The sequence below is a fragment of the Mesoplodon bidens genome (genome assembly GCF_964165515.1).
Source record: "Mesoplodon bidens genome assembly, chromosome: 10".
NCBI lineage: Eukaryota > Metazoa > Chordata > Mammalia > Artiodactyla > Ziphiidae > Mesoplodon > Mesoplodon bidens.
The window spans coordinates 42,417,036-42,439,977 of NC_138172.1; the positions used below are offsets into that span (position 1 = coordinate 42,417,036).

Here is a 22,942-nt window from a genome sequence, read left to right on the forward strand (position 1 = left end):
AAAGCTACAGTAATCAAGGCAATATGGTACTGGCACAAAAACAGAAACGTTGATCAATGGAACAAGATAGAAAGCCCAGAGATAAACCCACACACCTATGGTCAACTAATCTATGACAAAGGAGGCAAGGATATACAATGGAGAAAAGACAGTCTCTTCAATAAGTGGTGCTGGGAAAACTGGACAGCTACATGTAAAAGAATGAAATTAGAACACTCCCGACCACCAAGCACCAAAATAAACTCAAAATGGATTAGAGACCTAAATGTAAGACCGGACACTATAAAACTCTTAGAGGAAAACATAGAAAGAACACTCTTTGACATAAATCATAGCAAGATCTTTTCTGATCTACCTCCTAGAGTAGTGGAAATAAAAACAAAAATAAACAAATGTGACCTAATGAAACTTCAAAGCTTTTGCACAGCAAAGGAAACCATGAATAAGACGAAAAGACAACCCTCAAAATGGGAGAAAATATTTGCAAATGAAGCAACTGACAAAGGATTAATCTCCAGAATTTACAAGTAGCTCATGCAGCTCAATGTTAAAAAAACTAACAACCTGGGGCTTCCCTGGTGGCGCAGTGGTTGAGAGTCTGCCTGCCGATGCAGGGGACACGGGTTCGTGCCCCGGTCCGGGAAGATCCCACATGCTGTGGAGCGGCTGGGCCCGTGAGCCATGGCTGCTGAGCCTGCGCGTCCGGAGCCTGTGCTCCGCAACGGGAGAGGCCACGACAGTGAGAGGCCCGCGTACCGCAAAAAAAAAAAAAAAAAAAAAAAACTAACAACCCAATCCAAAAATGGGCAGAAGACCTAAATAGATATTTCTCCAAAGAAGACATACAGATGGCCAAGAAGCACATGAAAAGCTGCTCAACATCACTAGTTATTAGAGAAATGCAAATCAAAACTACAATGAGGTATCACCTCACACCAGTTAGAATGGGTATCAACAAAAAATCTACAAACAGCAAATGCTGGAGAGGGTGTGGAGGAAAGGGAACCCTCCTACACTGTTGGTGAGAATGTAAATTGATATAGCCACTATGGAGAACAGTATGGAGTTTCCTTAAAAAACTAAAAATTGAATTACCATATGATCCAGCCATCCCACTACTGGGCATATACCCAGAGAAAACCATAATTGAAAAAGACACATGCACCCCAATGTTCACTGCAGCACTATTTACAATAGCCAGGTCATGGAAGTAACCTAAATGCCCATCAACAGACTAATGGATAAAGCAGATGTGGTACATATATACAATGGAATGTTACTCAGCCATAAAAAGGAACGAAATTGGGTCATTTGTAGAGATATGGATGGATCTAGAGACTGTCATACAGAGTGAAGTAAGTCAGAAAGAGAAAAATAAATATCGTATATTAACACATATATGTGGAACCTAGAAAAATGGTACAGTTGAACTGGTTTGCAGGGCAGAAACTGAGACACAGATGTAGAGAACAAACGTACGGACACCAAGGGGGGTGGGGTAAGCAGCGGGGTGGTGGTGGTGGTGGTGTCATGAATTGAGCTGTTGGGATTGACATGTATACACTGATGTGTATAAAACTGATGACTGGGCTTCCCTGGTGTCCGCCTGTCGATTCAGGGGACACGTGTTCGTGCCCCGGTCTGGGACGATCTCACATGCCGCGGAGCGGCTAGGCCCGTGAGCCATGGCCGCTGAGCCTGCACGTCTGGAGCCTGTGCTCTGCAATGGGAGAGGCCACAACAGTGAGCAAAACAAACAAACAAACAAACAAAAACCTGATGACTAATAAGAAAAAATAGTGCAAACCATATATGGTTTTTATACAATTTAAATAAAAACTCTGATTTGTAAAGGAAGATTATACAGCTTTTGGGGACATGGGTTGGAATGCTTTTTAAATGTAATTAACCTAAAATAGGCCAGGCAGAGGAAGACTAATACTGCATAGAATCACTTATATGTGAAATCTTTAAAAAATTTTTGAAAAAGTCAAAGGCTAGAAACAGAGCAGAAAAGTGGTTGCCCGGGTGCGGGTGGGGGAAATAAGGAGAGGTTGGTAATAGGGTACAACGTTTCAGTTATAAGATGAATAAGGTCTGAGGATGTAACGATAAACATGGTGACTGTAGTGATAACACTGTATTGTATAATTGAAATTTGCTGAAAGAGTAGAACTTAAATGTTCTTACCTCCCCCCAAAAAGGATAAGTACGTGAGGTGATGGATGTGTTAATTAACGAGGTGGGTGGAATCCTTTCACAATGTACACATACATCATGTCACCACGATGTACATTTTAAACGTCTTGTAATTTTATGTCAATTATACCTCAATAAAGCTGAAAAAAAAATCTTCCAACAAACAAAAGTCCAGGACCAGATGGCTTCACAGGCGAATTCTATCAAACAGTTAGAGAAGAGCTAACACCAATCCTTCTCAAACTCTTCCAAAATATTGCAGAGGAAGAAACACTCCCAAATTCATTCTACAAAGCCACCATCAACCTGATACCAAAACCAGAAAAACGTATCACAAAAAAGAAAATTATAGACCAATAGCACTGATGAACATAGATGCAAAAATCCTGAACAAAATACTAGCAAACAGAATCCAACAGCACATTAAAAGGATCATACACCATGATCAAGTGGGATTTATACCAGGGACCCAATGATTCTTCAATATAAGCAAATCAATCAATGATATACCACATTAACAAATTAAGGAATAAGAACCATATGATCATCTCAATACATACAGAAAAAGCTTTTGACAAAATTCAACACCCACTTATGATAAAAACTCTCCAGAAAATGGGCATAGAGGGAACCTACCTCAACATAATAAAGGCCATATATGACAAACCCACAGCAAGCATCATACTCAATGGTGAAAACTTAAAGCTTTTCCACTAAGATGAGGAACAAGACAAGAATGTCCACTCTCGCCACCCTTATTCAACATAGTTTTGGAAGTCCTAGCCACAGCAATCAGAAAAGAAAAAGGAATAAAAGGAATACAAGTTGGAAAAGAAGAAGTAAAACTGTCACTGTTTGCTGATGACATGACACTATACATAGAAAATCCTAAAGATGCCACCAGAAAACTAGTAGAACTAATCAGTGAATTTCGTAAGGTTGCAGGATACAAAATTAATGCACAGAAATCTCTGGCATTCCTATAAACCAACAACGAAAAATCAGAAAGAGAAATTAAGGAAACGCTCCCATTTACATTGCAACAAAAAGAATAAAATACCTAGGAATAAACCTGCCTAAGGAGGCAAAAGACTTGTACTCAGAAAACTATAAAACACTGATGGAAGAAATCAAAGATGACATACATCTGGAGAAATATACCATGTTCTTGGATTGGAAGAATCAACATTGTGAAAATGACTATACTACCCAAAGCAATCTACAGAGTCAATGAAATCCCTATCAAACTAGCAATGGCATTCATTCTTCACAGAATTAGAACAAGATATCTTACAATTCGTATGGAAACACAAAATAGCCAAAGCAATCTTCAGAACAGAAAACGGAGGAGGAATCAGGCTCCCCAACTTCAAACTATACTACAAAGCTACAGTAATCAAGACAGTATGGAACTGGCACAAAAACAGAAATATAGATCAGTGGTACAGGATAGAATGCCCAGAGATAAACCTACGCACATATGGGCATCTAATTTACGACAAAGGAGGCAAGAACATACAATTGAGAAAAGACAGTCTCTTCAATAAATGGTGCTGGGAAAACTGGACAGCTACATGTAAAAGAATGAAATTAGAACACTACCTAACACCATACACAAAAATAAACTCCAAATAGGTTAAAGACTTAAACGTAAGGCCAGACACTATAAAACTCTTAGAGGAAAACATAGGAAAAACACTTTTTGACATAAACCACACCAAGATCTTCTTTGACCCACCTCCTAGAGTAATGGAAATAAAAACAAAAATAAACAAATGGGACTTCATTAAACTTAAAAGCTTTTGCACAGCAAAGGAAACCATAAACAAGACAAAAAGGCAACCCCCAAAATGGGAGAAAATATTTGCAAATGAAACAACAGATAAAGGATTAATCTCCAAAATATACAAACAGCTCATGGAGCTCAGTATCAAAAAAACAAACAATCCAGTTAAAAAATGGGCAGAGGACCTTAATAGACATCACCGAGGAAGATATACAGATGGCCAAGAGGCACATGAAAAGCTGCTCAATATCACTAATTATTAGAGAAATGCAAATCAAAACTACAATGAGGTATCACCTCACATCAGTCAGAATGGCCATTATCAAAAAAGTTAGAAACAATAAATTCTGGAAAAGGTGTGGTGAAAAGGGAACCCTCCTGCACTGTTGGTGAGAATGTAAATTGATATAACCACTATGGAAAACAGTATGAAGGCTCCTTAAAAAACTAAAAATAGCACTACCATATGACTCACAATCCCACTACTGGGCATATACCCTGAGAAAACCATAATTCAAAAAGAGGCATGTACCACAATGTTCACTGCAGCACTATTTACAATAGCCAGGACATGGAAGCAACCTAAATGTCCATCAACAGATGAATGGATAAAGAAGATATGGCACATATACACAATGGAATATTACTCAGCCATAAAAAGAAATGACATTGAGTTATTTGAAGTGAGGTGGATGGACCTAGAGACTGTCATACAGAGTGAAGTAAGTCAGAAAGAGAAAAACAAATACCATATGCTAACACATATATATGGAATCTAAAAAAAAGAAAAAAAAATAGTACTGATGAACCTAGCTGCAGGGCAGGAATAAAGAAGTAGACATAGAAAATGGACTTGAGGACATGGGGTGGGAGGGCAAAGTGAGAGTAGCATTGACTGGACATATACACTACCGAATGTAAAACAGTTTTCTGGTGGGAAACAGCAGCATAGCACAGGGAGACTGGCTCGGTGCTTTGCGATGACCTAGAGGGGTGGGATAGGGAGGATGAGAGGGAGGCTTAAGAGGGAGGGGATACGGGGACATGTGTATGCATATGGCTGAGTCCCTTTGTTGTGCAACAGAAACTAACACAGTATTGTGAAGCAATTATACTCCAATAAAGATCTATTAAGAAAAGAAAGTTAGAAAAATCTTAAAGCTTCTTAATATTTCAGTCTTACTAAAAATTAAGAAAAAACAAATGTCTGCCCTGGAATACAGACTGTGGGGAGTCAGGATAGTTCTTTCCACTATGGGCTGGACCACTGGATTCAATGTCCCTGTGAACCAAGTTTCTATGCAACAGGAAAGGGTCCAATCAATTCTACACCTTGGGTTTCACAGACATCCAGTGACCAAGGGCAGAACTCACTCTTGTGCCATAAGATGACTCACTACTGTCCAGGAGGAACAAAATAAAGACCTATAACAAGATTACAAAATACCAAAGCCTGTCCCTTTCCCCTGGGCAGCGGATTCTATTTGCTGGTCAAATTGTTATAGCCTATTTATTTAAAAGACACCATGTCAGTGCTGCCTTTGCCCACCTCGTTCACCTCTTAAGTCTCTTCTACATCAGGGGTCCCCAACCCCTGGGCCATGGACTGGTACAGGTCCATGGCCCGTTAGGAACCGGGCCGGACAGCAGGAGGTGAGCGGCGGGCAGGCGGACAAGCGAGCGAAGCTTCATCTATATTTACAGCCGCTCCCCCTTCGCTCGCATTACTGCCTAAGCTCCGCCTCCTGTCAGATCAGTGGCGGCATTAGATTCTCATAGGAGCGCAAACCCTACTGTGAACTGCACATGCGAGGGATCTAGGTTGCGCTCTCCTTATGAGAATTTAATGCCTGATGATCTGAGGTGGAGCTGAGGCAGTGATGCTAGCGCTGGGGAGCAGCTGCAAATACAGATTATCATTAGCAGAGAGGTCTGACTGCACAGGGACCATAATAAATCAATTACTTGCAGACTCATATGAAAACCCTATCAGTGAGTGGCAAGTGAAAACAAACTCAGGGCTCCCACTGATTCTGCATTACGGTGAGTTGTATAATTATTTCATTATATATTACAATGTAATAATAATTGAAATAAAGTGCACAATAAATGTAATGAGCTTGAATCATCCCGAAACTATCCCCCCCCAACCCACGGTCTGTGGAAAAACTGTCTTCCACAAAACCGGTCCCTGATGCCAAAAAGGTTGGGGACCGCTGCTCTACATCATCCAGTTCAAATACCCCCATTCTGGATATATAATGCCCACTTTCTTGTCTGTGATTTCTCTATGGGCAAGAGTATCGGAAACATTCACTGGAGGAACTCTAAACTCTCCTTTTGACTTCTAAAATTCCTATTCTTTTCTATCACCATAACTTGGTTTCATCCTTCCATAGTTCCACAAGTAACTAAACCTACAGTAACTAAACCGAATCACATATGCCAACTAGACAATTTATCCTAAAAACAACAACAACAACAACCCGCCCACCAACATCTGGATTTATATTTTAGGGCCACCTGAGCCCTCTCAATCCCCTAGGTGTTAACCTCTTCTTGGATGAGTGCTTTCAGCAGAAAGGGAATCAAGAAGTCCTGGCAGCTATAACTTGGAAATCATAAAATAAACTTGCAGGGTGTAAAAAAACATCATTTCCAGCTGTTCTTCTAACAAATGCTCTAAGTATTTTAAATTGAGTGAGAAGCCAAGAGGACAGGGAAACAACCCAGAAATTAGGACGAGTGGGACACTGCCCCCACTTCTAGACTGAAGGAACAAAGGGAGGAAGCAGAGATAACTGAACCCAAAGGCTGAGATCAGTTGCAGAAGCTGGAAGAGGCAGGTCTGGCCAAATGGAACTGGATTAATGGAGATACTAACCAGGGCAGAGAGAGAGAGATTCCTTGGCTTCTTCCTTCCTCCTCCCCTACAATCTTGCCAGAATTCTTCCTGTCCAAAACCAGCCAGAGGCCAGCTGACACCAGAGCTTGGGAAATGTGGCCTGCAGAGTTCTGCCCTTCCACCATACAAAGCAAAGCAGGAGATCCATCTGACAGCAAACTAGTCAAAGACCAGCACAGGAACACTACAGGACTGCAAAATTTACCATGACTCGAGATATCAAAGGGGAGTGAGGGCCAGCTACTGATGAGGGGCAAACACAGGGATCAGAGCTCTGTCAAGTTAGACAGAGCTGGCCAGGAAGTGAGACCTAGAAGCTCAAGCTAGGACAGCCTCTGGTGTGGACCCAGTCACATGACCATGGCTTACCCAACAGGACATCTTGCCTCCATTTGGGCAGAGCTATGGGCATCTCAGGGTTGGCAGGCAGGATGGATGGCAAGCAGACTGGGAGGGATACAGGAGAACACAGTTACAGGTGACAATGTACAGATGAGGCTCTGGAGGGATATACCCTGGAAAATGATAGGGATCACTGCCCAGAAAGGCCTGGGGGGAGTGGGTAGTCAAAGGGGACTGCAGCCTTATCTATGTTGTATCTCTCCTTTTTAAAGGGGAGAATATGGAATTTTATGTACAATTTAAAAATACATTTTTTTAAGAAGGAAGAAACGAACAGGCAAAAGTACAGTTCTTCCTCCAGCACGGGAAGGAAGATGAAGGAGAGTTAAGAAGACTTTGGAGGTTAAGAAGGGAAGGAAGCTGGGGCAGCTGACTGTCTGCCCTCCCAATGAGAGAGAAGTACCAATTCCCCAGGAATGACCAGCTTTCTCTCCCTTTCATCATAAAACAAAACTTTATATTTGAAACCAATTCAGCTTCTAATTAAGAGCAACCATGGTTACTGCTTCTGAAAAAAAATTGCTATTTTCAGAGAGTGCCGTGGTTTCTGTGGAGTAGATTCAACACTTTATTTCCAAGAAATGAGAAACACAACATTTAAGTTTGTTTAGCAAGTTTAATAACTCACTATTATTACAGGTTGGGGATCAAAATGAAGTGAATACTTCAGGGTAAAGAATCCAAATGACAGTAACTAGACCCAAAACAGAAGGCCTCTGGGAATGTGAGGCAGATAAATCAGGCAGTTTCCAATCAAGATACTGGACTAGCAACTCAATGTCCCTTTCAAATTACATCTGAGAGGATAAGCCCTGGAAATCTACTCTCTACTTTCAGATGCTCCAGAGATTAGAAAATCTGAAAACTAAATGCCATGCGATGCATTCTCTGGGCACTTCATAAACACTTGTTGACTGACTGGCCAACTGAAAGCTGATGAAACGTATATTATGGTTCACTTGCTAAGAACTCCCCTCACTTCCTGATATTTTATGTAATTGCATTATGATCATGCAGCTGCCAGACACATAGCCTCAATTTCCTTCCTTCTCCACAAGGAATAGCAAAAAGGCCCAAGCGGAAAACACTACTTGGGCAGTGCCCTGCGGCGTTTTGCCTGAGACAAATTACTCAAGGTCCAACTCTGTGAGGGGGACTTGGCAGCTTGATGCTTTAATTGCCCCGCTTCTGGCCCAGAAGGTGCTGAGGAGACTAGATGAGGTGGGAGGTGGGTAATTTTATTTTCTAACCATCTGTGCATACAACATATGAAAACACAACAAAATCACCATATGGTGCTAAACTTTAAATATGTCATCAGACATTGTATGAGTTTAAGAAGAAACCGATTGGCACTGTGGTCTTTTCTGACTCCTGAAAGAGAATAATTTATCTCTGGCTTCAAGTGGCCCCTGCTTAAACATCCAAACCTCAGGACTACCGTATTACTGCTATTATTAATTGGGTTACACTGGAAAACTGCATTTTGGTTTTTAGAGTTTTCTCATTGATCACTGCACATGAACCTTGCAACAAATCTGTGAGGTAGGAGGCCGGTGGGAGGCCACTGCCACTGACTAAAGTCACAGATTCCTGATCAACTCATCACCCCCAAACCACCTCCCTCTCCACTTGCCAAGTCCACATGTAATTTACTTGTATGCCCAAGGCCTGGCCAACTTTGTGACTTTAGGTTTCCCCAAGAGAACTGTGATGATCATGGCCTCAGGCACATCTCCAGTGACTACAACAAGAACGTGGGGGACCCCAATGATCTGCTTATACTCTTGTCTCATTTCTGTCCTTTGCACAACTTATTTGCTGCTATAGGAGGAAACCAAAGTAAAAGCAACCTTGAACTTTCCAAATCATCATTCTTGTCCATTCTCAAACCCAAATTACAATCTGTGGTCTGGCGGGCTCACAAAACACAAGGACAAACCACAGACTGGGAGAGGACATTTGCACTGTATTTAACTAACAAAGAATCAATAATCCAGACCATATAAAGAACTATATGAGGGATTTCCCTGGTGGCGCAGTGATTAAGAACCCACCTGCCAGTGCAGGGGACACGGGTTCGATCCCTGGTCCGGGAAGATCCCACGCGCCGCAGAGCAACTAAGCCCACGAGCCCCAGCTACTGAAGCCCACGTGCCCTAGAGCCCACATGCCCTACAGCCCATGCGCCACAACTACTGAGTCCATGCGCCACAGCTACTGAAGCCCACATGCTGCAACCACTGAAGCCTGTGAGCCTAGAGCCCGTGCTCTGCAGCAAAAGAAGCCACCACAATGAGAAGCCCGCACACAGCAACGAAGAGTAGCCCCTGCTCACCTCAACTAGAGAAAGCCCGTGCACAGCAACTGAGACGCCCCCCCAAAAAAACTACATGAACAGTAAGAACAATATGAAAAAGACAAACGACCCAAGAGGAACTTGGCAAATAATGTGAGCAAGCCAATCAGAGAAGAGGAAACTTAAATAGATAAAAAACAGCTTCACTAGGACAGAACTCAGGAAAATGTAAATTAAAAACACAATTAGATGCCATTTTCCATATATCAAATTAGCAAAGATTTAAAAGCCTAACATTAGTAAGTATTGTCAGGGATGTAGGGCTATACGAAATGCCATTCATTTCTGGTAGGAATATAAATTGGCACCAACATTTTGGAAAGCAATTTGGCAAGATATATTTATGCTGAGGAGAGTGTACACTCTATGACCCAGCAATGCCACTTCTCCCACAGGCTAACAGTCAGGTGCAAGGATGTTCATTGAAACAAAAATCTAAAACAACCTAAAACTCTATCAATGTGAAAATGAATAATTAAATATTGTCATAATTATATAGCACTTATAATGGATGAACTACAAGCACTTATAATGGATGAACCATAAACTATTGTGTATTTTGAACTGACTCAAAATACACAATACTACACACAAGTGTGTATGTATCCATAAACAATACATAGAATAAAAGCATAAAAACATGAAGGCAAAGGATAGACACTAGCTTTTTTTTAACTGAAGGACTGGAATCTGATTGTGGAGAGGCACAACTGTATCTGCAACATAGAAGAAAAAAAGCTGAGATTAACAAGATTAAATGGAATATCTATTATATCAGGATGGCGGGTCTGAGTATTTAGAATAATGTTCTCTGTATTCCTGTGTTGGAAATGTTTATAATTTTTTAAAGTATAGTATTTAAACTAAAGAGGATAGAGCCTACCTAGGGAAAGTGGATAGAGAAAAAAAAGAGAAGGCAGTCTAGAACAGAATCTGACGTAGGGTAGACAAATCCCTCGAAAAACACAAATTAAAACTGACACAGAGGGCTTCCCTGGTGGCGCAGTGGTTGAGAGTCCGCCTGCCGATGAAGGGGACGCGGGTTCGTGCCCCGGTCCGGGAGGATCCCGCATGCCGCGGAGCGGCTGGGCCTGTGAGCCATGGCCGCTGAGCCTGGCGCGTCCGGAGCCTGTGCTCCGCAGCGAGAGAGGCCACAGCAGTGAGAGGCCCGCCTACCGCAAAAAAAAAAAAAAAAAAAAAACTGACACAGAAAAAAAATCAGAAGATCTGAATAGCCTTATATCCATTAAAGAAATAGAACTGTAATTTAAAAACTTCCCACAAAGAAAGCTCTAGGTCAAGATACCATCACTGGTGAATTCTATTGAAAAATAAAGAAAGAAATAACACTAATAATACACAACACTTTCAGAAAATGGGAAAAAGGGAACACTTCCTAGATTGTTTTATGAGGCTAGCATAAACTTGATATTAAATACAAAGACATTACAAGAAAAGAAAATTACAGGTCAGTGTCTTTCAGGTACATAGGGATATTGACAAATGAATACAGCAATATATACATTCAAAAAAGTACATCATGACCAAATGAAATTTGTCCTAGGGACACAACGTTGGTTTAATATTTTTAAAAAATCAATCAACATAATACATCACATTAACAGATTAAAGGAGAAAAACCATGTGTTGTCTCAGTAGATGCAGAAAAGGCATATAACAAAACTCAATACCCATTCATGATAAAAATTCTGATCAAACTAGGAATACAGGAATAACCTCATTTCACTGCACTCTGCTTCACTGCACTTCACAGATACTGTGCTTTTTACAAATTGAAGGTTTGTGGCAAACCTTCGTTGAGCAAGTCTATAGGCACCATTTTTCCAACAGCATTATTTTTTAATAAGGTGTGTACATTTTTTTAAAGACATAATGCTATTGCACACAACAAACCACAATGTAATGTAAACATTACTTTTATATGCACTGGGACCAAAAAATTCCTGTGACTCACTTTATTGCAATATCCACTTTATTGCAGTGGTCTGGAACAAAACCCACACAATCTCTGAGGTCTGCCTTTAAAGCAGAACTTTCCAACCTGATAAGAGTATGCAAAGATGGAGTGGAGCAGGAAAACCTTGTGGAGTAAACTGGGAGGAAGAAACCGAGATGCAGCAAAAAAACCTGGAGAGTGGGTCTCATGCCAAGAGCACAGTCTTTCACAGAGGGGGAAATGGTCTACTGTATTACATGCCACTGAGGTGAGACAGGATGACACATCCAGGGAGGTCACTGGTGGCCTTGAAGAGAGGAGACTTGGTGCAAAGGTCACTCCGCTTTTTACTTCTCATCTACTGTTCTTAGTGTGCCTTAGAATGACTTCCATATCTCCATTCAAGAATTAAGCAAATCAGGGGGCTTCCCTGGTAGCGCAGTGGTTAAGAATCCGCCTGCCAGTGCAGGGGACACGGGTTCGATCCCCGGTCCAGGAAGATCCCACATGCCATGGAACAACTAAGCCCACACACCACAACTACTGAGTCTGTGCTCTAGAGCCCGCGAACCACAACTACTGAAGCCTGCATGCCTAGAGCCTGTGCTCCGCAACAAGAGAAACCACCGCAATGAGAAGCCCGCGCACTGCAACAAAGAGTAGCCCCAACTCTCTGCAACTAGAGAAAGCCCGCGTGGAACAACAAAGTTCCAGTGTAGCCAAAAATAAAATAAATTAATTAATTAAAAAAATAATAATAATAATAAAAAAGAATTAAGCAAATCAGGGACTTCCCTGGTGGTGCAGTGGATAAGACTCCGTGCTCCCAATACAGGGGGCCTGGGTTCAATCCCTGGTCAGGGAACTAGATCCCACATGCATGCCGCAACTAAGAGTTTGCATGCCACAACTAAGGAGCCCACATGCTGCAACTAAGGAGCTGGCGAGCCGCAACTAAGGAGCCCACCTGCCACAAGTAAGGAGACCGCGTGCTACAACTAAAGAGCCAGCGAGCCACAACTAAGAAGACTAGCTGCCGTAACTAAGGAGCTCACCTGCCGCAACTAAGACCCAGCACAACCAAATAAATAAATAAATCTTTAAAAAAAAGAATTAAGCAAATATACCAACAAATTAACAAATTATAGAAAAAGGCAAGCTTACTGAATTTTTCCTAGGCCTACTGACTGATTTTGAACCTAAGACTCCAATACTACTATATAATACAGTAGAAAGGCTGGTGTTTGGAAAAGCTGGTGCCCAAGGACTATGTACAGAATGAATTAATCAATACACATGTCAGACCTTGCTATTGCAGAGCAGATATTCCTTCCCTCCTTAGAGTAAGGATCACTGAACCTGACCTGAATCCCAATCCCTGGGACTAGTCCTGACATTGGGAAAGAAGGATTTTAAAACAACAGGAAGCTCAACAGGCTTTCACACTGTTGACTATTACAGAGATTTGCTTCTTTTTTGCCATTACCACTTAGAAATGGCTGGACAAGTTTTCACCATATTTGGCAGTTATTTTGGAGATGATCTGAGTTAAATATGGGCTATGAAAATTAACAAGAAATTAAGTTCAAGAGAGCCTGGAGGATACCCGCCCCCCTCCAAGATAGCTTATAATCTTAAAGAGAGCAACTGAAACTGAGGAACAGAGGGAACCCTAGGTGCCTGCTGGTCACAATGACTAGGATACCATAAACCAAATAACAAAGAGTGGTTTCAGGAACCAACCGAGTCACAGGATAGATAATACAAATAGCAGGTGATGATTTACAGTCTAGTTGCTTCTCAGAAGGCAACTCCATGCAGCAGGCCCCAAGCAGAAGAGAGCACAGATTCATTTATTAAATGAATTAGATTTCATTTCATTTATTAAATGACTTCCCAGAGTAAGTCAGATCAGTATAAACAATAATCAGGGCTACCACTTATTAAGGGACTATTATGTGCCAGACACATGTACTATCTCATTTAACCCACACAATGACCCAGGAGGGAAGAATAATTATTATTATATTATTATTCCTATTTTAAAGACAAGGAGAGTGGGATTCATAGACATTAAATGACTTGTGCAGGGTCACTCAGTGAGAAAGTGGTACAATGGGGTTCAAACCTGGGTTGCCCAGTCCCTGGATCCAGCCTGACCTTGGGCTTCAGTTACTGTAAGGGACTCCATTTTGTCTTTTGGGCCTAAGCTGCCTACAAGGGTCCCAGTATCTCTGGGCCTGGGGTTCTGCCTTGAGCCTTCTCTGTAACTTCTCATCCACCCAAGGGAATTAGAGTCCCACCTACACCCCCTCAACCACTTATCCGCTAATGTACCATAAATGTACAGTTTTGCTGTAAAAGTTTAATCTTCAGCAACTGGCCTGTACTCACTAATTGTCCAAAATAAGTTGGCCTAAGTAAAAAAAAAAAAAAAAAAAAAGACAAATCTAGTTGAAGAAACACAGTTAGATATTATACTTCATGACAAGAGCCAATTTATTCTGCACCACCTCTTTCTAATAAACATTGCAGAAGTGATGGAAAGCAGTATCTGGGAAAAATAACACCTGGCATAGGCCAGGGAGACATCCCTTGTATAAGGCAAATCTCTGAATCTGACAGTAAAAGTCATTAACTCTTCAAGTGACAAAGAGACATTATACCCTGACTTCCTTTTTAGGAATACTTCTTGCTGCCAATGTCAGTTCAGCACAAATTTTCAAACCAATTATGACAATGGATTCACGTACCTTTCTAAAAGAAAATCTTGATAAAGGACTGGGAGGGGGCAGATACCCTTTATATAGACCCTGAGAGGTTAATAATAGCAACAGCCAGTGGGAGTGCCAGTAAATGTTTAACAATCAACTCTCTGGCAGAAAAAGCCCTGATTTGTAGGCTTTACTGATTTCCATGATGTAAATACTCCCACCATGGTGGATTTCAAGCTTCTAAGGTGAAAAATAATTAACATGAAGTTGGGCAGACATGTGCACAGCTCTCAGGAGCTGGTACAAGCAGGCTCCAGCCCTCCACTGGCGATGCTAATATTTACTGGTTACGTACTTATGTGCCAGCTATGTGCTAAGTGCTTCACAGTCATCCTCTTTCAATCCTTGTAATAGTCCAATGGGCAGGTACTATTTTATCCCCATTTTACAGATGAGAGAAAACTAGGTATTAGAGATGTTAATTTAGTAATTAGTCAAAAGTCGAATAGCTACTAAGTGTTAAGGGCTGGCATTCAAATGCTGGCCATCTGGTTCAATGGTCCATGCTCTCAGTCCCTCTTTGATCCTGCCTCTCTCTGTAAGGTGTTAAAAAAGCTGCTATGATCATTGCCACCTCATCTTACAGATGACGTGTTGGTAAAGACTACAGTGCAGGCTCTGGGGTAACTGGCAGTGGGGTAAAGGCGTCTACCCACATCGTACATGCAAGGGTTCTTCTCCTCCTCTCCCAGGAAATTTCACCTTGTTCTTCAAGGACAGATGCTCCCTCTTTAGCGGAGCCTTCCCCAACTCCCGCAGAGCTGTTACTCCCCACATATTTTTTTGTTAGGAAAATTTTACTTTTTCCATTATAAAATAAATACATGCTCATTAGAGAATACAGAAAATATCAAATACAAGGAGAACAATCTCTTGTGGTCCCACTTCCTACTCACAGCATTTGTTCCTCATTTCTACTATTGGATTCATTCCCCTGGTCAGTGTCTGTCTATTTATGGGTGTCAGCCCCACTGGACTGTGAACTCCACCTGAGGAGATATCATGTTGTACCCACATCTGTAACCTCCTTCCACTGCATCCACACCCCACCTCCCTCCCTAGCACAACATCCAACACGCGGCTGCCTCCCAATGAATCTGGATGCTTTATTATGTCCTCCAATTCATGAGAGGAAACCCTGAGCTTTTCACGTTTATCTTCAAAGCTGTCCTAATCTTAACTAAGACTGGTTTTCTTCCTTTGTCCTACATTCTTATTGTCCTGAGGCAGGCAGGAAAGTGCTATTCCAGCAGGCATCTTGCCTTACCTGCATCCCTCTCATCTTCTGGAAGCGTGCAATGGTGTCGCTGATGGTGTACACACGCACGTGGCCCATGTGCAGCTTGCCGGAAGGATAAGGGAACATGGAAAGCACGTAAAACTTGGGCTTTGATTTCTAGGAAAGAATGACAAAAAAATGACAATGAGTATTTATTACGCATTCACGGGGAAACCTGCGTGCACATAATATTTTGGCATTTTACTCAAGGTAATAATTTAACCTTTTAAAAAGTTTTCTTTTTAAAAAACCATTCCCATAAGATAAACTGACAAAAATGCCTAATACCAAAATTCAAAGCCCTGGCTTAACCTAAAGAATGTCCAAAATAATGCCAAACAACCTCAAAGTCCTATTACCCATATGTATTTTTAAATCTGTCTTTTTCTCTTTTAAAAGCTTCTCTTTTAGGACAGCTATCTAGGTCTTAAAAAACGGTATGTTTTTCCAAATGAAGCTCTGACACATATGTCCATATAATTCAAGGAAACAATAGTGAATCACAGAGATGTGACATGTCTAAAAATGGAGCCCCTCCCTAAATTCCCTGTAGCTGCATGCAGACTTGGTTTGAACAGTACAAGCAGGGTCCTCAGGCACCAGTTCAGATCCCGGGTTTCTCTGCTGTATTGTGAGCTTATCTTTCAACAGAAAAAGTTGAAATGGGAAGGTAACGAGAAAATTTTAGCCAGGTTGCTATTTCCCAGGGGGTGATCTACAGGCAGCCTCAGGCCAGGGTTACATAACTCTCCAACTTCCAAAGACGCGGCTTCATCACGAGAAACACAGAAAAAAGGTAAATGCATTGGAACAGAATGAACACAGGGCAGGAAGTCCTCACTGGAACACTGACTTTTGGCACCTTAGTTCTTCCACAGTAAAATGGTGAATGCTGTCACGAGTTTGTGCACATGAAGGGACAAGGCTCCACAGGGAAGGTGGTATCACTTAATTGATTCCTTACTGGGGACCTACTGTTCAAGGGCAAGGACCATGTTTTTGGTTTTTTTTACTTTTTTTTTTTTTTTTTTTTTTTGCGGTACGCGGGCCTCTCACTGCTGCGGCCTCTCCCGCCGTGGAGCACAGGCTCCGGACACGCAGGCTCAGCAGCCATGGCCCACGGGCCCAGCCGCTCCGCGGCACGTGGGATCCTCCCGGACCGGGGCACGAACCCATGTCCCCTGCATCGACAGGCGGACTCCCAACCACTGCACCACCAGCGGAGCCCCAAGGACCATGTTTTAATCATCCCTCCCCCCCAACCCCACCTTCCCAGCTGCCCACCTCCCAGTTTAATAACTGTTGGATAAATGTTTGTCGGCCTTTGTGCTCTGAAGCCTGATAACAGGCCTCTGCAGAGCACTTATTACTGAAGGGCACTTTTCCCAGCACACTTCACCAATCCTGTCCACGTGACAGGAATGTTCCCCCTCTCCAACCTTAAATCCTCCCATGGGGGAGAAGGAGTGCCTCTGAAGAAAGGAAGAGAACAGGTAACTGCTTCTGTTTAGTCACTAAGGGTCTGGACTGTCTGATGTTATCATTACTTTTTTGCCACCTTCTATTTTTCTCTTTCTGTCCTTACTCCCTTCCGTGAGCTCTACTAGAGTTCTTTAAGGCTTTGCTTCTCCAAAATTAATGAAAACAAATGCAAGACAGAATATTCATAACCATTCTTTTGGGTATGTGTGTCTACTGGGGAGGTATTTTTTGGTAAGTATTTGCATGACTGATAATTGACAGCCAACTGTAATCAGGGGAACAGAAGAAACCAGAAATCAGATTCTTTCCAAATCTCATTCGACCCCTTGCTTTACACTTCCTTCAGCAAAGAACTTAAACAAATCTTTAGCAGGGCCCCTAAGGGGTGGCAAAACAGACCAGAGTGGCACTTTTCTCTGTACGGCCCATCTTCTAGAAATTACCAACTGAGTGGTAAGTAAAGCTGCCTGAAGGAAGACAAGGGAAAAGTGAATAAATAAGAAGTTTGGATAATACATAAACTTGGAAATCTGGAATAATGAAGTGACAGCTGCTGCTGATTTCTAGAAACGGATGGAAAGCCCCACATTGATCCTGCACTTTAATGTGGATCCATAACTCTTAGGAAAACCTCAGGAGCAGGAGAGAGGACTTGAGATTCAGGAGTTAGTGGGGACTCAGGACTTTCCTTCTTTAAGAAGGCAAGTGATAGACAATCCTCTCAGCTTGTAAACAAATCCCTCAAAGGAAGTACAAGACCTCGTTCTGATACTTGGTGCAGAATCGGAAATAAGCAGACTATCCACTCGATTCAAACATTACTCATTGCAATGCATTAGGCCTACTGCCTTTCCTTTGGGAATTTTTAGGGACATGGGAAAACAGCTGTTACAGAGTTCTTTGGGACCTGAAAAAAACAATAAGATCCTTGATATAAACTATTTCTAGTTTTTCATTTTAAAGTTTTTACATTAAACCTATTTTTTTATTATAATTACTTTGTTTTTATTATAGTGACATATATTTTAAAATGATGTTTATTTAACAATGTTGCCCCAAACATTTTCCACATATAGCTTCTTCATTAACATCTCCATTTTGTATGTCTATCCAACAAAGATTAAATTTATAGCAAAATCGAGGGATTCATTATATACTAGCTAAGTGGAACTACAAAACTGAGTTTACAGAATATATATAGAAAAGTATTGGGCTTCCCTGGTAGCACAGTGGTTAAGAATCCACCTGCCAATGCAGGGGACACAGGTTAGAGCCCTGGTCCAGGAAGATCCCACATGCCACGGAACAACTAAGCCCATGCGCCACAACTACTGAGCCTGCACTCTACAGCCCGTGAGCCACAACTACTGAGCCCGCACGCCACAACTACTGAAGCCCACATGCCTAAAGCCTATGCTCTGCAACAAGAGAAGCCACCTCAATAAGAGGCCCGCGCACCCCAACGAAGAGTAGCCCCCGCTCGCTGCAACTAGAGAAAGCCCGCATGCAGCAATTAAGACCCAACACAGCCAAAAATAAATAAATAAATAAATAAATTTAAAAAAAAGAGAAAAGTATTGCTAGCAAAACTCTTTACTATTCATGAATATTTTTATTTATTGTAGAAAAGGTATTCAGCTTATTGCCTGCCCCTGTCTTTTGCTTTTCTGTGTGAATTAAGTCATTTTCCTCTGTGACAATGAAATGAGTTCTATCTCTGGGAGTGGAAAGAAGGAATTATGGGAGTTTATACTATAATTGAGTAGGAATCTGACTGAAAGGGAAATTTTCATAATTATATAAAAGTGTAAGAATTTAAGCCTTTAAAAGAAATTAAGATTGGAAGTGATAGAAAAAGGATGGTTTTTATAAGTGGGTCTTATTATTTTTGTCAGCTTCTAACATCAGGAGAAAGATAACTTCTGCCTCTTTATAGATCATGCTCTGAAGCTGTCGCTGAGTCTAGAGGATGGAGGGGGAAGGACCACTCAGTAGGAGCCTGCAGCCCGGGATCTGGTTGAGCTTTGACACTAGCTGTGAGACCTTAGGCAAATTGCTTTGTCTTTCTGGCCTCGGTTTACAATCTGTAAATCAAAGGCAAGGCAAAAGAAGGCTCCTGGTGAAAGCATGAGTTCAGAAATCAGACGTGTCTGGGTTTGAGTCCTGGGCTCTGCCACAAGTGAGTTGTGCATCTCAACAAGTTACCAAACCGCCCTCTGAGCCTGTTTTCTTACCCCCCAAATGAGGATAATACTACCCACCCCCAGGGTTGTTTCAGGATTTAAATGAGATAATAAATGGAAAGATGGTGGCTGACATAGTAAAATGCTCATTAAATGGAAGTTCTTTTTATAATGATGATTATGATGATGATGGCAAAATATTCAGCTTCTAGAAACTCATTCAGGTGGATTTCAAATATAGCTAATACCAGAGGGAGATTGATTATAGATTCTTCAAAATCCACCAGCATCTAGTCATATTCTCATTCCTGACAAAGACACACCACACATTTTTATCCTCTTTCAATTTACAAAATGGGTTCAGTCATATTTTCTTATTTGAGTTTCAAAGCAATTCTGTGAGATAAACAATGCAAAGAATCTGAGGATCAAAGAGGTTAAACGATGCTGATGAGATCACACTGATTTGGGGGCAGAGCCAGTATTACTGCCCAGGCTCCCGATCCAGTGTTCTCTCCACTTTGCCGTTCCCTCATTCAAACCCTCATAGAATGCCACCAGGGGATCACCCAAAATGTCCCTCAAGCTATTTACCCAACTAGTGAAACACAGTTTATTTTGATCCATTTAATTTTTTACACAACCATATGCTTAAGAATGCCATGTCACCAGAACAAAAAGCTACAACTTCAAAATGTTTGGAAGTGACTAAATCTAAACCAAAAGAAAAAAAGCTAATTTTATGCTCCTCATTGAGAAATAAACTGCTCCCTAAGGTCTGCTTCCAAAATACATTTAGTTATATTGGTCTGGTCATGTTGCCACAAAGAATTTTCACTTCCTAATGAGGTAAAAGTCAAGCTTTTATTGTATAATTATGCATTATATTTAAACCTTGCTTTTTATCATTTCACGTGTTACACACTACATCTCTTTAAATACCAGATTTTCTTTGTAACTAATGCCAAAAACCATTCTTCAGTTTAATACAAATAACTACCCACCCCCATTGTTCATAATGATTAATCTCATAGAAAGAATGAGTCTGATAAGAGTGGAGAATCAGGAAAGGCGATTCAAGCACAGTGTGATCTTGTGCAGATATATATTTACTCAACTGCTTGCCTATGGCCTAATCTCTTTAATTAAACATAAAGGGTCAGCATTATTTGACTGGTAACTATTATGAAAGGATGATTAGAATTTAAGAGTAAAAGTATTTTATAGTGCTGTGCTCTGATCAGATTCAACATTTCATGTAACAAATCACATCTTCCATTTGTCATTTTGACCAATATCAAGAGGTAAGGGTTAATGCATCCAAGACTGATCCCCAGCAGGTTGGCCTCCCAGAGAAGGAGCTGGCCTCCAGCATAGCACTCCATGGAAATTGGCTACAGCCAAGTGCTTAAGACAATTAATTCCGGTAGAGCGCTGAGCTGGTGCAGACAGACCAGAAGCCAAGGGTCCACTAACTTATATAGCTGCAACCATGAGGTTGGACCCCAGTCCCAGATCACACCTAGGAAGGGCTGGTACCTCCCAAGCCATGATGGCAGAATAGGGCTGGAGGCCAACGTCATGGGAGGGGAGAGGGAGGTACTTCTCAGAATATGCAGGAGCTTAAAAGTTCCACAGCTGAGGGGCCCAGGTGTCTCTCCTAGCGTCTCCTATCTGACCCTGCTGGACCCCTGTGTGCTGCCCCCCCATGCAGTGGACCACAGAGGACCTGACATCTGCTGTGGCTCCTGTCTTGATGAGCTTCCCCAGTAAATGCTGCTCCAGATTGCCCAGTGTGGCACCATTTGCATGTACCTTGTTTGTATGTGCACCACACTGAAACTCCTCCAAGCACCAAGCTGGTCTCATACCAGTTACCCCTCACAAGCATACTGGGAAGCAGGTGGGCACTACTATTAACACTGCCCATTTTAGATAAAAAAAAGTTGAAGCCCAGAGAGATTCAGAAATTTGGTTCAAGATCACATACTCAATAACTTATTTGAATTCAGGCAGTCTCACCCCAGTCCAAGCCCTTAGTCCCTCTTCTCTACCCTTTCGGCGTCTCTTAGAATACTCACGGGACTTCCTTGGTGGCACAGTGGATAAGACTTCAAGTTCCCAGTGCAGGGGGCCCGGGTTCGATCCCTGTTCAGGGAACTAGATCCCACATGCATGCAGGAACTAAGAGCTCGCATGCCACAACTAAGGAGCCCACCTGCCGCAACTAAGACCTGGTGCAACCAAAAAAAAAAAAGAAAAAAATATATATATGTATATATATAAAAGAATACTCACATCAGCTTCTGAAATTTTGGAGGCCTGTTCTTTTATTCGTTGATGCCACCATTTCTCCACATCCTTTCTTGTCTGCAGCGTATACTCTTTGGTCCACTTTCCCGTGGCACTGTAAATACCTCTGGAACATCCTGGAATCACTCTCCTTCCCCATTTGATGACATCTGGACCATTATATAGCTGCCTTTTCAGAAGAGAGGCATAAAAACCCAGCCTCTGCCAAGAAGGAGCCATTCTTCAAAAGGAGAGAAGGCCCTGAAAAAGAGGGCAGAAAGCACACGTGTGAGCCGCCTGGAACCTCCCCGAGCTCATCCTTCCATTCAGCACAGCCAGCGCTCCCTGCCCATCCACATGCTTTCCTCTTATTCTGATGACTTCTTTCCCTGAAAAGAATACTTCAGAAGTGCAATTGAGATAAACACAAACTTCTTAACTGGAAAATATTAAAGGTGTTCGATGCTCCCAAACAGCAAGATACAAAAGTCCCATAGGAACAAAAGGAGACCACCACCTGGGCCAGCTCCTGCTGCAACCTCACAACTTGCTTGCGTGGGAAGCAGCAGAGCCGCCTCCGGCCCTCGCCTTTAGGCCAGCCTAGGGTCTGTACAGGAGGCTTTACTTCCCATTGTCCAGGCTTCAGAAGAGCTTTAAGCACATCTGGGCTTGGCCTTAGGCTCAAGTATCAGAAGAGATCTGAACATAGGTCTCCCAGGAAGATCGGAGACTCTGAGCTAAGATTAGCGTTCTTCATACATAATACAAGTTAAGTATACTCAGTAGGCTGAGCCAGGAAATAACCATTATTTAGAAGACTGCTTATTCATTTAGTTCTTCATTCACCTACCAAATATTTATTGTCACTAGGTCCACACACTATACTAGGCAAAGGGGATAGAGCAGTGAACAAAAACAAAGTCCCTTCTTTCATGGCACTTATATACTAGTAGAGAAAAGCAGATAAGAAACAAACAAATAAATATATAACATGTGTAACAGTGATGAGTGTTATGGTTTTCTGGAATACAACCCACAGGTTGGGGCCCACTAAGACATCTAGCTGCGAATCAAAATTCAACTTTAATGTTTCATTGGTTTCCTCCAAAGGTGAATTCCAGAAATGACCTCATAGAAGAAGTTTCATGTTTTATCACTGTGCTAAAGCCTAAGGTGACAGTTCATCAAATATTTAAGATTTATGACTAAATAGCCTAAACTTTCTGCCTTTCTGTATAACAGCATTAGCTATAGTGCAGAAACAGACAAAAACAGACCTTTCAAAACCAGACAGAAATGAAGGAAGAAACTGGCACTCTGAGCT

The 22,942-nt window shown here is 41.8% G+C and overlaps 1 protein-coding gene across 6 annotated transcripts in view; it reads right to left on the bottom strand.

Moving 5' to 3' along the window:
- Nucleotides 1-22,942, bottom strand: part of LARS2 (leucyl-tRNA synthetase 2, mitochondrial) — a 251,118-nt gene that overhangs the window by 140,132 nt on the left and 88,044 nt on the right. For all 6 annotated transcript variants that reach the window (XM_081246586.1, XM_081246585.1, XM_081246582.1 and 3 more), the window contains 2 exons: nucleotides 21,625-21,879; nucleotides 15,650-15,778 (listed from right to left, as the gene is read on the bottom strand). In XM_081246586.1, coding sequence (XP_081102712.1) covers nucleotides 15,650-15,778; nucleotides 21,625-21,858 — 363 coding nt within the window. In that variant the 5' untranslated portion in view covers nucleotides 21,859-21,879. The remainder of the gene's footprint in view (nucleotides 1-15,649; nucleotides 15,779-21,624; nucleotides 21,880-22,942) is intronic.